The following is a 14,246-nucleotide window of genomic DNA, read 5'->3' as shown; positions in this document are numbered from 1 at the left end:
CCGGGCTCCTGGGGGCTGAGAGCAGGGTTTCCACTCCCTGGAGGAAAATCCAGGCGTAAGGCAGTTCTTACATCTGCCAGTTGCATACGAGGAAGCTGGGACCTTGGTGTCCTTCCAGCCTTGTGGGGAAGGTCTCTGTGCACTTAGAAAGTGCTCCCGGCCGCATCCTCTGCCCGCTGCAAACACCCCTCCCTCCCATTGTTCCTCCAGGAGGGGCTGCATGCTCATGCTGCCTTTGGAGGGTGCAAAGACTTTCCCGTAAGTAGTGCCTCCAGGTACTGGGAGCTTTCTGGATTGCCTTGGCTCGGCCCAAAGGATTTTAGGGGCAGGAGGAAAGCGCCAGCCCTTAGTGATCGGTACGCAAACACCTGCTGCTGCCCGCAGACGTGTCCACGCAGCAAGTTCAGCTGGTTGGAGGTCAGGAGAGGTGGCACAGCTGCCTACGAGAGCTCTCCAGCTCTTCTTCCCAAATATGCCACCTGAGGAGTGTCTCTTTGCTGTCGATGTTCCTGTAAATGGCGTTACGAGCGCTAAGAATTGCTATTTCCCTTCTGCTTGGAAGTGAAATCTCTAGTGCATCTAAGCAGTCCAGCATCATCTGCGTGATGCTACACGGCTGTTTATAATCTGCATCCCTTATGCTCCCTTTTAAAGAAAGTGGTTGGATAACCCTACCAGATGTAGAAGTGTAGTAACATTTAAAGAACAACGAAGAAGTTGGTTGCAGAAAGTCTTGTTGTAATGCTGCTAAACAGTATGGACTTACTGCTTATCAACCTTGCACATTTTAAATAAAAGTATGAGCAATGTACAGGGAAAACATGGGCAGTAAAAGCAGATTTGCTATTGATGTTCCTAAACAATTCAGTATCTTTAGAGCAGGTTTATTCCCCTGCCTGTGTTGTTCTGTAGTATTTGATCGGCGCATTCATTCTAGACAAAGAATCCATAGAACAGACTTTAGCATGTGAAATCTTGGCACAGAGAAAGCTGGAAGAGAGGAATAGTATTTTTGTTTTTACATTTTAAAGTATTCTTCCAATTCCACTAAAATGAAAACTTCTGTGTAAGTAGCAATATTAACAAATGGATTGGTAGACTTGAGCTCCTTTAAAATGATCACATCCTCACACCGCAAGATCTGTAGTAACTAAAGCTATTGGGAAAATGCCAAGACAGAATATTGTGTAGAACAAGCTTTTGCTGCAAGTCCAAGTTTTAACACAAGTAGTTGGTCATTTTAAAAGACAGTCTATCAGTCTGTTCTCAAAACCTTTCCCAGACCATGCACACATAAAACCTGAAGAAATGAGTGCACATAGCATGACCAGCCAGTTAAACATGAAACTGGAAGCACGTGCAATATTTACTCAATGTACAAACTAGTTTTTAATTTTGTTCAGAGAAAACTGCGAGTAGCCCAAATGTAAGGTAGAGATTTGTTTTCATGCCAGTGTTCATTTCTGCAGTGAGTGTTGCTTTCTTTATAGCTGGATAAAGGGAGCATATCGTGCCAGCAGGCAACCATCAGTTATATGAATGTATGCACTTAAAAAGTTGAAGGCCTTTTTGTTACCAAATTTAAGTTCTAAAATATTTCCAATCATTTAGATTAAATGGAAGAAAATTATTCAGGTATCAGATCAGATCAGAGTATTCCACGGTGACAGATTTGCCCTTTGATCTCCAAGGAGGGAAATACAAATGTATACTCAGATGGAGACTGTATTCCTCAAATGAGGAAAACTCTTGTCATCAGGTGTCCTCCTGAGGTTTTTGAAAAATAAAGATGTGCGATTCAACTTCATCTGGAATGGTTCAAATAAGAACTGTTACGTTTGCGAGACTCTCCCCATTCTTAATGTGGTTTTTGTTATACAGGTGAGGTATGTTGCCTTTTATAAAGCCTTTAATTTTTGAACTAGTTGTGTCATCCAGCCTGAAATCTGTTCAGTTAATAAGGGGAAGAAAAAACCCTCCTCATTAGTCCCCCAGGTCCCAATCTAGTACCCTCCTCACTAGTATAAATAACACAGCTGAGAAAAATTCTCCATTGCCCACCTCTGTACTGAAGTAATTCCCCAGACCGAGGAGTTGCAGCAGTATCATCAAGAGTGGAGTCTGTTTTACCAGTGGCCATGAGATTGTGTAGAGATGTACCCCAATCAAGACTTGGCAAATACTTCTTAAGTCACAATAAAACACCTAGTTTGTCTAGTAAAAAACCTGTTTTGTCTAAAATTCAGTGTGGATATTACTCTCTGAAAAAGTATTTCAATTTAAATTGGTAAGCTTTTTTAAAAAGAGAGTTCCTGAATGCTACCAGTAATTTGTATCATATTTTAACCAGTCAGCAGAAAAAGTTGCACTCATTTTACTGTAAAATAAGTGGTGGGACTTGCCAAGTCACTAACTCTAAACCTACTGGGGTAAAATTGCTATCAAAGTATTTTTGTGACTAATTAAGGCCTTAGTTCTAAAACACACCCTCATTGTAAGAGGATCATCAGACAAAATCACGCTACTATTGTGCATGAAAATAATGATAAGCATTTTCACAATGGTCATAATTTGTTGCCTGCCTGTTTCCACTCCTTAGGGTTAAAATCCTTTACTCATGGAAATATGTGCACTCATTCCAGCCAGGGTCAAATTCTGCCCTCCGAGGTATTCACTCAAATCCCACTGAAGCAGGTGGGAGTTGTGTGCATGCCGTGAGCGCAGGTTTTGGTCCGAAGTACCCGAATGAAATGTTTTAACAATATACTTGGGGAAAAAAATAGCCCTTGGTCCGTAAAGATAACTTAGTTCTCGATGGAAGTTTGGTAGCTTTTTTCCTACGTGCATGATCCCTCACTGTGGCATCACATTTAAGGATCACGGCTCCTGTACCCGCCTGATGCCCTAACTGGGGTATTTCTGTGCTAGGGTTTAGAGAGACTCAGCTTAAACATTGTCAATACAGCAAACACCACATGCTGAGACATGAAGCCACTTATTTGGCACAAAAAGAGGGGTTTTTAGCACCAAGAAAACCCTTCTATTGTGAAAGACTATGTATTTTACAAAATTTTCCAAAAATGCATTTATCCAAATTATCCGTGTTTTTACTGTGAAGTTTTCCTGTAATGATTTAGACCTCAATCCTGCAAACACTTGAGAGATGTGAGAAGCTCTGTAGACGTGAGGAGTGTTTAGAGCTGCCACCACAGGACCAGATGAGGGAATTGTAACGCTGAACGTTGTTCAGATCTGTAGAACTGAGACCTTGTTTCTCCATGGGTAAAATGCAATTAATTAGAAATTACAAATTATCACATCACCATATCATTGGCAGATAAGTACACTATCAACGTTACTGGGGGTGACAGTGGTCATTGCAAACACTTGGTGGTGGTGGTATGAAAAAGATGAAATGACGCTTGGATCTTTCTAACTAGAGTGTTTGTAAAGATCCTGAACATTTATTTCTTAAAGATGCTCGATACTGCAATTGCATGTAGCTGAAGAACAACTAAATTATCAGTGTTTTAAGGCATTTCTGCATGACCGAAATGATAAAATACGATCTCCTAACAACAAAGCAATGACAGACATCCAGTTTTCCAAACCTCCTGGAATGCCCCAGTTGGATAAATGAGTGCTATTGCAATGCTGAACTACTCCACATCTGTGAATTACAGTTTGCAAGATTTCAAAAATGTATTTGTTTTGGTGGCTATGGTTAGTTCATCCAAACAGTTTTAAGAAAATAGAGAAATATATATATTTTTATTCATGGAACAGATGTTAAGCAGTTCCATTTTGCATCACAGTTGCAAGAAGCCAAGTTACCTGTAACAGGACAACTTTCAGATTAATTTTAACTAAGGCTTCTCTCTCAGTTCTCAAATTATTAGTAAGCTGCTTTTAATGAAATCATAGAAAAAGCAAAGTCCTAACCTGAGGGAGTTAACAGTGCAATACAGGGGCTTCTTGTAATCAAATCCCACTTTGGTACACGTGCACAAGAGCTGCACATAGTTATTTGTGTAGAACCGCTGCCACCAAGGCAATGCATTTTTGAATGTGTCTGTACCTCTTCGCTCCTTGAGGCCCTTGTTGTGACATGAAATTTGATTTTGTGAATGCACCAACTGCATCCAAATGACCAACTTCTATGTAAGGCAGATTTTGTTTGTTGGGGGAGGAGGGAGAATTTTTTTTTAAAAGTCCTAACAGCTATGGATACATAAAAAAAAAAAAAAAATCCTACTCCTTTTGCTTTATCCCCCTTCAAGGCCTGAGTGTTGGAAATATGTTCTATGTCTTTTCTGATGATGGGATCACAGTCCTTCAGCCAAATGAATGTGAAATCCGGAGGCACATCCGGCCCGAAGAGAGGATTTTCACAAGTTATGTAAGTCCTAAACCCAGCAGGTACAGTCAACAGCTAGGAAGCTTTCTCTTAATCTCCTCAAAGGTTGTTATTGCTAAAGGGCCCCTTTGACACAGTGATGGTGGAGCTTGGTGGGCTTCATGTGGCATCACTGAGGTATATCAGCTTCTCCTCTTGAAAACTAAGGGAACCACGTATGTTAAAAGACTGACGTGGAGGATTACTGACACGCTGCAGAGAATTTAGTTATCGTGTCAAAACATAGGCAAAGATTTTCACTTGTCCTGTTTGACCTATTTACATATCCATGCCCAAAAGTTGTAGCTGGGCTGTAGGGAAAGTGCAGAAGTCAATAGCAGAGAGATGCTAACTGGCCCCTTTTTCTGCCAGCTCCATTGGCAAAGGAGTGGGCTACTTTCTGCTCTTTAGAAGTAGTTTCCCAGGTTAAATCACAGCAGGGAGGTGAATAAGAATGCACGGAAGATGGTTGTGCCACGCTGCTCCTCTGCATCTTCCTCCACTGAACCAGAGACCTGCACCGTCCTTGTTTGCTGCCCAGCATTTTTCTGCCAGCACTGAGTTTACCTGACCCTTGCTTTTGGAAATCACAGGGAAAATTTGTCCAGGTGTCAGGGAACGTTAGGCACTGGCTCGTACGCAGTGGAGCTCCACATGGCAGGTGGGAGAACCCGTGCCTGGAGGCCCTGTGAGGCCGATGTTTTCAGCGACCTGTGTTGTGTACTCTTGTGTGGTAACACACATCATATATATGCTCATGAAGCTATGAAATCTTAGAAAATACAGGTGCTGAAATACATCCTGAAATGCTTTCTAGTCACTCCTTTATTTAGGTTTTTTTTAAAGAGTCAATTTACAGGGGAAGCTGAGAATGTGGCTCCCTTCTGAAGAAAAGGACTCAGCTTTGCTTTCAACCTTGAGAGGAATAAAAGGGGAAAATCACTATCATGAGCCCTGCGGGCTGGGTCAGGCTCTGCTGCCGTGGGTCAAGATCTTGTGAGTCTGTATTCAGTATTTTTAAAATCTCAGTAAATTTGTGGTTGATACTGGGGATTTTTTCACTGGATTTTAATATACCTGAGTAGAAATCCAGACTGATGCTCACGCCAAGCCTGGTCCTTAGCATGGACTTAATATTATTAAGCCACACTTGAGCTGTTGCTACTCAAAGACGGAAATCTTGTGTTTCTTTTCCAAAGAGCTGTAAATATTGAAGAGGTGGTTCTGGAGAAACAGCTTGAAAAAGAACAAAGGGGAGAGGGCACTTAAGGAAATAATGTCAGCACAGTGGTGGGCATAAAAGGTATTTTTAACGTCATTACTTGGCTGCCTTTCAGAGAGACCTCTAAGGGTTTCCTACAGATATCATAGGGCCTTTTGCCTTGACAGAGGGAGGATTGACTTTTTTTTCCCTCCCTTTTTCCTTTTAGTATCTCAAGTATTTGCCACATAGACAGTGACAGCAGCCTGCAACTTTAGGAGGGTTTCTACAACAAAGATTTCTTCATTTGCTATTAGAGGTCACAAAAGCAGGTAGAGCAGCTGCAGCTGAGCGCTGTAGCAGAAAGGCCGGTGACCTTTCCCTGCTCCCGTTGGTTTGGGTGGATGCTGCGCTGTGACAGCCCAAGCCCCAGCGCACAGCTGAGGATGAGGAGGGCAGTTTGGAAGCTGTCAGGTGCTTGGCTGCACAAACAGCCGCTGGAAGCCCAAGGCTGGGCTTTTGCAGCATCTTTTAGCTTGCAGTAGCGCAGATCCCCAGCCTGGCTGGAAGGCCAGAAAGGAAAGTGCAGCCAAGCTGTTGAGTCTTGTATCTTCAAGCCTTACACGTTGAAGTGTTTAAACCTGGCCGGCAGCCAGACACCACGCAGCCAGACACTCACCTTCCTCCTGCCCCAGGGGCTGGGGAGAGAATTGGATGGGTAAAGGTAAGGAGACTCTTAGGTTGAGATAAAAACAGTTTAATAATTAAAATGAAATAAAATTAAAATAATAATTGAATATACAAACAAGCGATGCACAGTGCGATTGCTCAGCTCTCACCAACTGATACCCAGCACTTCCCTGGCTAGTGATCCCAGAGGAGGGAAAATCCCCAAACTCCCATCCTGCAGAGAGAGCTTCCTGGCCAACCCTCATCTATATACTGAGCATGACGGTGTGTGACATGGAATATTCTATTGGCCATTTTGGGTCTGATGCTCTGGCTGTGCTCCCTCACAGATTCTTGTGCCACCTGCACACTAGCAGGACATGGGAAGTTGGAGAGTCCTTGATTTCTTAGCAACAACTGAAAACATAATGTGTATTACCAGCATTCTTCTCATACAGGAATCCAAAACACAGCATTATTCTAGCTACTAAGAAGGAAAATTAGCTCTATCCCAGCCAAAACCAAGACACACGTGATCTCCACCAAGGTACCTAGCTGACAGAGCTGTGCTGCTTCGAGGTGAAGTCTTTGTAATCACCGCTCTCATACAGAGCCAGTGTTGGCATTGTTTTTTCTTGTACCTCTTCTTCCCCTGAACAAGTTCTGCTGCTCTAATCGCTTCCCCCTTAGGGAGACTGTGCCATTATTTAAAGTGACCCAGCTGTTGTACTGACAAGGTTTAAAACCAACAGTTGTGCTCACTGAATTATATATATATATGTGTTCAAATAGTCCGACCCCCATTTCCACACCACAGCCTGGTCCCACACAAATGCTCTTTCAAATAAAGCAACTCAACAGAAGGAGGAGTGATGAAGAGGAGCCAGCGTGCAGAGGCTTGTTGGTGAGATCACGAGTGACTCTTCAAACTTAGGGTACCAGTGGGCTGCTGCTAAAGCTAATACCAGTTTTGCACAGGACTCAGTGAGTGGAGGATCAGAGACAAAATATGGCATCAGGCAGCTGCAAACAGGATTTTCTCCAAAGCAGCAGGATTTGGTTCCTTTTCAACAGGGGAAGTTTCTCTGTTGGAGCAATAGCCTGTAGGACCCTGCTTGTTTTGCTACTGTTTCCCTGAGCACAAGCACCTTAGAGGACACTGTCCTGCACTGAAAATGAAGACTTTACGAAAAATATAAAGCTGTGATTTGATTAATGTAAATCACTGGTTTTTCAAAGCACAGGGTCATATTTCTATTGCTAATAAATGCTGACAGCACTGCAAGTCTTGATGAACCACGGCGTACTTCAAACGATGGATCCATAGACTGTGTGATTATTTAAATTCAATGTGAGTTTGCAGGAGGTCCAGCTGTTTAATGTCACGGGGTAGAGCCAGGGTGCAGTGTGCTACCTGATAAAATAATTATTTCAATTTTTCCAGGAAAGAAAGGGGAAAAAAATCATCCTAATGGAATCCCCATAGAATTTTTTTCTATGGTTTTCAAGGCTAAGCTTCTTGCTGCTCCAGGCCCTGAACTTATAGAAATTAAACCTTTTCTCCTCTGCTTTTTTTTTTTTTCCTCAGGAAGAGATCTGTCCTAGAGTGGAAGATGAAGGCACTCAGTCCTGCCTCTGGGCTTCAGCGGTCAATGTCAGAGACAAGTACATTTATGCAACACAGCCTAAGCAGAACAGAGTAATGATAATTGATATCCAGACTCAGAAAGCCGTGCAGGTACTTACAAGGGGAATGCTTCATTCAGTGAGGGCAAAAGACTTTGATACAGGACAAAAAAAATAGATCTTTGCCCAGTGGATCTGCTGACATCACTAAAAAGTTGGGCCTGTGTTGCTTTCACCCATGGGGTCACAGTGTTTGTCACCGCAGTGGCAGGAAAAAACTCCTTTATGGGCTGTTTATCATCATCTTGGGGCTGCATCTGCAGCCAGGCTTGCAGCTAGCCTGGTAAAATAATGCTAGAGTGAATTTCTGGCTTACACTTACTGAGCCACTGCCTGACCTTACTTATAAGCAGGTTGGGAAGAATGAACTGGTGTGGGTATAATTCAAGCAGAAATTGGCCCCTGATCTACTGGCTATAAGTAACAGCAGAAGATGGAGTGATGGCTAGCAGGAAACGGCTCCAAGCAGCCAGATTTTTCTCCTGCTGCTGCTGCTCCCCCAGTTGGTTTGAAAGTAATTGTGGAAAGCTGCACCAGTGGGTGTGACCGTGGTACATGGGAATGTCTGCAGGGAACTAACAGAGTGTTCGTCATGTGCATTTGGGTCACTGTGTAAATGCCTGTCTCTGTGTTTTTTTAAGTCCCTGGATGTTGACCCGTTACCAACCAAATTACATTATGACAAGTCCCACGACCAAGTCTGGGTGCTTAGCTGGGGTGACATGCAGAAATCCTCACCAACGCTGCAGGTAAGTCCTTACCCACCTGAGCCTTTGCCCTTCCTCGGCTTGGCATCATCAGTAGCAAGCTGGTGGCTGGTTGGTTGCAGGTAATTAACAGCATTTAATGGTCTGGATATAACGCTGCTCTTTCATTTGCATATCTAGTGTGTTTTATTCATCCCTCCTCTGTCCATCCTCACATATTTTTCCTGCTGTTTAATTTGTTTTTGAGCAATGACTGTGCCGTAGGCTGGCAGCAGGACTGCTTTGCTGCCAAGGTCTGTTTTGTTTTAAGGCTGATGACAGAGCCAAGTGCCGTAAAGTCGTGCAGCAAGGGCTGGCAGCTGACTGCGAGCAGTACGAGCCCGCCATGCTCCCAGTCATTTGTGCAGCCTGCATGAGTGCAGCTTCTTTTTAACTTGATTGAGGTCTAAAAGCAGTGGGTACCAGGAAGCCACAAAGAGCATACTTTGTGCACAGAAATCTGTTACTCTTCAGGTTATTGGTAGCGTTTCATCGGAGGTGCACACCCTTCTCTGACATTATTATGACCTGCAAATTTTTCTGTCTGCAGAGAATTTGGGGGCATTGCATATAAAAGAAGCATTAAAAGGTGAATGAATTGTACCGTGCCTCAAGATTTGTAGCTCTTTCAGGATTGCTAGCCTAGCACCCTCATTATGCACTGAGCAAAGCCACCCTGTTTTCCCATTTGGTAAAAGCATTTACCTCTTCCTGTTTTCCACATAAGACAAGTCCAGGTTTTCTGCCAGCAGACTAAATAGCTACTTATTTTCCTTGAACTCATTTTGTCATTTGTCTCACAAGCCTTCAGCCTCCTTTTGGATGATGATGGAGCATAATGTGGTAGAATTGTTCCTTTCATAGTAAAATGCATCCCTAGGGCATGAAAAAAGCATAAACAGCAAAAGTAAAAGCTCAGGGACAAATTCTGTTACTGGGTGTCAGTGACTCCACTGGAAGGGTGCCAGGGAGGTCCCTGGAGCTGCTCGGCGCTCAGCACCATCAGACCCACGGTGATGTTGAGCTCTCTGGGGCACAGTAATGCACGTAGCTTTGGACAAATAAATTAGCTTCCATTTCTGGATTGCCCTGGAGGATTCACTGTTCTGTTGGCAGTACAGAAACGCTAAGTACAGGCATCTAATTGGGCGTTTTGCTGCTGCTGTGTGTCATATGACAGACTTGACACCAGAGGTGATGTGATCCATCCAGACAGACCTTTTTCCAGTAGTTATTTTCTGGCACCTGCTGCCCAACCTTTCTGGAAACCTAAGTGTCATGTGGATATTAGGAAGTGTTTCTTTTCAGAAGGGGTTGTTGGGCGTTGGAATGGGCTGCCCAGGGCAGGGGAGGAGTCCCCATCCCTGGAGGGGTTGAAGAGTCGGGTTGACCCAGCGCTGAGGGATCTGGTGGAGTTGGGAACGGTCAGTGTGAGGTTCATGGTTGGACTGGAGGATCTTCAAGGGCTTTTCCAACCGAGATGATTCTGTGAATACTGCCTCTGCCAGAAATGTTTGCTTCTGAGTCTACATTAAAGCATTCCCCAGCAGGCAGAGGAGAAGGGTGGCTGTGCTTTCCGACCTAAAAACCTACAAATCTGGAGTCTACGTTAGTCGTGGGGTGGCCCAAAGGCTTTGCTGGGGATGCTGCCCCGTGAAGGTGGGACGAGCCGTCCCCACCAGCCACACGCTCCATCTGAGATAAAGGCTGCAGCCTGCAGGCTTGCAATAATAAAGAATGGACCAGCAACTCAACATGGGCTTTTTCAGGAAAAGATGCCAGAAACAGGATGGGGGCAAACAAAAGAAGGTTTCTGAGGCAATGCCACCAGCTTGTCTCACCTGGGGACAAGCAGTTTTCTGTACAGGGTATAAGGAGACAAAATGGGCTCTCTTTACCCTTTCTGACTTAATTTCTTCCACCCAGCTGTGAGAGGTTTCTGTAATTAAAGGAGAGATGGCACAAGCATGTGATTATTAAGAAGAACACACCATCTGCACAGTTGGAAACTTGTTATAAGGCTCCAGCTCTCAGATAGTCCTTTTTGTTATCTTTATGAAGTGCTGTTACACACGTAGAGAATGAGATTAGCATCAGCAGATCTTTTTTTTTCCGACCTTCTTTCTCAAAAGGTGGGCAGTGACTGATTTGGCAAAGTTTGTTCTTAAAACCTGCCGTGATTAGTTACAGACATCCAGTAAAATATCTTTTTTTAACAAAGATGCTACTGCAGAGGTTGATCTAAATTTCCACTCTGTCTTTGGAAGTCAGGTATTTATCAAACAGCCCTTGCAGCCAACTAATGGGATGCTGTTGTTTAGCCATTATTGGCTTGTGGGAAGCAAACGTCTGGCCTCGTGAAAGCACTGTGCAGGAGTGGGCATCTTTCTTGAGCAATCTAATTGGAAGAAATCTAAATGGCACAACCAGAACAGCTGTCTGAACTAAACCTTGTAGGGTTTTAGCATTTCCTTAATGAATTATGTAGCTATAAATTCAAAGCAGCTACTGCTGCACATTAGAGCAGCAGAAGTTCCTGATGAATGGACTAAAGTCATCTTGAACCGAGGAAACAATTTGAGTATTTAGCATTTTAATTATTGAAAACTTTTACCTCTTGTTTTCCGGAGCGGTGGAGGAGCCGAGCGTCCATGTCCATGAAGGTGTGCACTGTGCTGGAGGACAGCACGGGGGGGTCAACCAAAGGGCCTTTCTCTGCTCCTCCCTGAATTTTATATGGTGTGATAGATGGTTGAACAGTTCTTCTCCTTCAAAGTGATAATTAACTGCTGTGAGTTAGTGTTTGATCCTTCAAGCTGGTAAATTATCATTGTGCATTTAAGTGAGATTAATAAATATGACCATGAAATAAATGTTTATTTTAGACAGTGCGGGATAAATTATTATGGTCTTACTGTTGTCATACTACTGGAGCAACTGCATGACTGCTCTTTCTCAAGATATAAACATCTTATGAAAGTCAAGTTGTGTACTTACCTTGCAAATGTCAAGCCTCAAATACTATTTATTAGCGCACCTTTTGCAAGACAGCTACACCGAACCATATTTTGAAGTCATTCATCAATTTGAGTCTTCTACATCCCTGGGAAAAGCCACTCAGTACCGTGTATGTCTGTGTAATCTGTGTTTACCTTCTGCCTTACCTGCTGCTTTTCCGGTACTCAACCTTGTGTGTATTTATTGTAGGTAATACCAGAAGCGAGCACAGGGGAGGATCAGCGTGTTATCCGCACGCCGTTTGAAGGAGTGGATGATTTTTTTATACCACCTACAAATCTTATTATTAATCACGTTAGGTAAGAAATGATCTTAATGAATAGCAGTAGAGACCATGCTGCTCTTCCAGTGGGCATCCTTCTAATAATCTTAGAGCACTTTACAAATGTGAACGAATGAATTCATGATCAAGTTAGCTACTCTTGTCCCAATTTTCACATGTGAAATGGAGAAATGGTTGAGCAAATTACCAGTAGTTATTCAACAAATCATTGAAACAGCAAGAAACAAACCTGGATTTCCCTTAGCCCATGCACGGGCATTCAGACCTCAGCTTGGTCAGCCGTGCCTCCTTGCAGCAAAGTACGACACGCTGCCCTGCCTGGCTTGTGCTGGGAATTTGATGGCCAGAACGTTGCCTTCCCTGCCTCAAAAACTGCTTTATGGATCTGGGCAGAAACCTGTGTCAAAGATTTATTGCCTGAAGTGGTAAAAGTTTATTCTGCCTGAAGCATAAAGCATGGTTCTTCCACGTGTTTCCAACTTGTTCAAATATTGGATCTCTGTGTGAGGTGCACGGTTTAAGCAGAAAAGTGGTATGCACTGCATATTAAAAAAAAACACCTCTATGAACCATCAGCTTTGAATGTTAATGTAATGTAGTGCTTAATGAGATTGTATAACTAACATACTAATAACTTGGAGTAATACTGGCTGCTTCCCAGCAGGCACAGGAAGCCTCCCATTAACATTATCAAAATTGATGATAACTGCACAGCAATTTATACTATTCTTACCATGTTATAACATAACAACTGTTTAACCATCTTCTGTCCCCAGTATAGTTTAACTAAGTTAAACACTCAAAAAATCATAATGTAACTCCATACATTAATCTGAGGTTCCCTGCAGTGAACACCGAGAACTGAGGGGTCACACTTAAATGATTACGTGTTGAATCTCATCCAAAATAAATAACTTTGCTTCCTGAAACACAAAATAATGAGACATACTTCATGGCTGTCATTCTTAATTTTTCCCTACCTCATTTTTCCAGTTTGTTTTCAAAATATCATTATGACTAATGGTAGTGCCAGGGGGTAGATGATCTGCTGAATGTTAAAGCCTGCGATGAGAAGGTATGGTCTGGGGTCAAAGACAGGAAGGTGGAACAATTGCACCTTTTTTCAGTTTTATTGTCTTTTTGCTTCCGTGTGATTTATCAGCTCTATACAGATGATCTTCCAAAAGAAATATTAAATGTAGATAATCATCTATAGTTTTCTGTGCGCAAAGCAGAGAATGCTGTGCCTAATTTCCTATTTCATTTGTTCAGGGCCAGATCTTTGTCCGTTCTCTCTCACCCTGAGCACAGAAAAATAATTGCTCACAGTCTAATGAGACTTACTGAGATCATGTTCTAAATTTTCCACTCAGAAACAATAAATGGCAATACCAGCATGTCCCAGGAAGGTGAATATTTAAGCAATCTCTTCCGTGAGCCAAAAAATATTTGTATGCAAATGTTCCTGCATATGTATTTCAGCTGCCTGTTATTTCAGATGGATATCTAGGAATGTATCCATTTTTATTAGCTCCCAGGGTAGATTGTTGTCTATTAAAAACTCCCTAAGTGCAAGGTTTTCTTTGAGATTTCAGATCATAGATTTCATGCAAGCGCTGCGCCTGCTCTGCAGCTGTGTGCACATAAAACACATTCTGACCCACTTTTTTAAATTAAAGTTTATGATAAGAGCCATTTTTTAACTTCTTCAGGCATTTGGCCAAGTATTAAGGAAGTCTTGGGAAAAAAATGCTGTGAGGGAAGGCATTTTTTAAAGTGTACTTAAAATGCATTCATCCAGGAGAAATACAAGTGTCATATCCAATTTCCCCACACACAGTGCGCTACGGATCTCCACTGCAGATATTTTCTGAAGTCTCTAATGGATGTGAGTATAATGGGAAGATGAAAGGCTTAGCCCAGTGATTTTCATGGGATCATACACTACATTGGCTCGTTCTTTAGAAGTGAAATCATTGCTGAATGTCTCATTGACAGATGGATTAAGAATAAAGAAATAAACCCAGTGTTTTAAGCAAAATATGTATTATCTACACGCAAGCATATTGTCCTCCACATTTCACAAAGCAGTTTTACATCTTTCGAGGAAGAGATAGAAAACTAAGCACTCACTTCATTTCCTTCTGTCTGCATTGAATGGATGGAAAGATACTCGATGTAAAATTAGTTTTTGTAAGTCAGTATCAGTGACCTGTGAATCCAGGGGAAACACAAACAGGCTGTTTC

General features: G+C 42.7%; 1 protein-coding gene across 2 annotated transcripts in view; it reads left to right on the top strand.

The window, feature by feature from the left end:
• FSTL4 (follistatin like 4) overlaps positions 1-14,246 on the top strand; it is a 238,856-nt gene that overhangs the window by 220,445 nt on the left and 4,165 nt on the right. For both annotated transcript variants that reach the window (XM_074839056.1, XM_074839055.1), the window contains 4 exons: positions 4,281-4,399; positions 7,855-8,004; positions 8,594-8,701; positions 11,906-12,015. In XM_074839056.1, coding sequence (XP_074695157.1) covers positions 4,281-4,399; positions 7,855-8,004; positions 8,594-8,701; positions 11,906-12,015 — 487 coding nt within the window. The remainder of the gene's footprint in view (positions 1-4,280; positions 4,400-7,854; positions 8,005-8,593; positions 8,702-11,905; positions 12,016-14,246) is intronic.

The sequence above is a fragment of the Strix aluco genome, chromosome 13 (genome assembly GCF_031877795.1).
Source record: "Strix aluco isolate bStrAlu1 chromosome 13, bStrAlu1.hap1, whole genome shotgun sequence".
NCBI lineage: Eukaryota > Metazoa > Chordata > Aves > Strigiformes > Strigidae > Strix > Strix aluco.
This window is presented reverse-complemented; position numbering and strand designations above follow the sequence as displayed.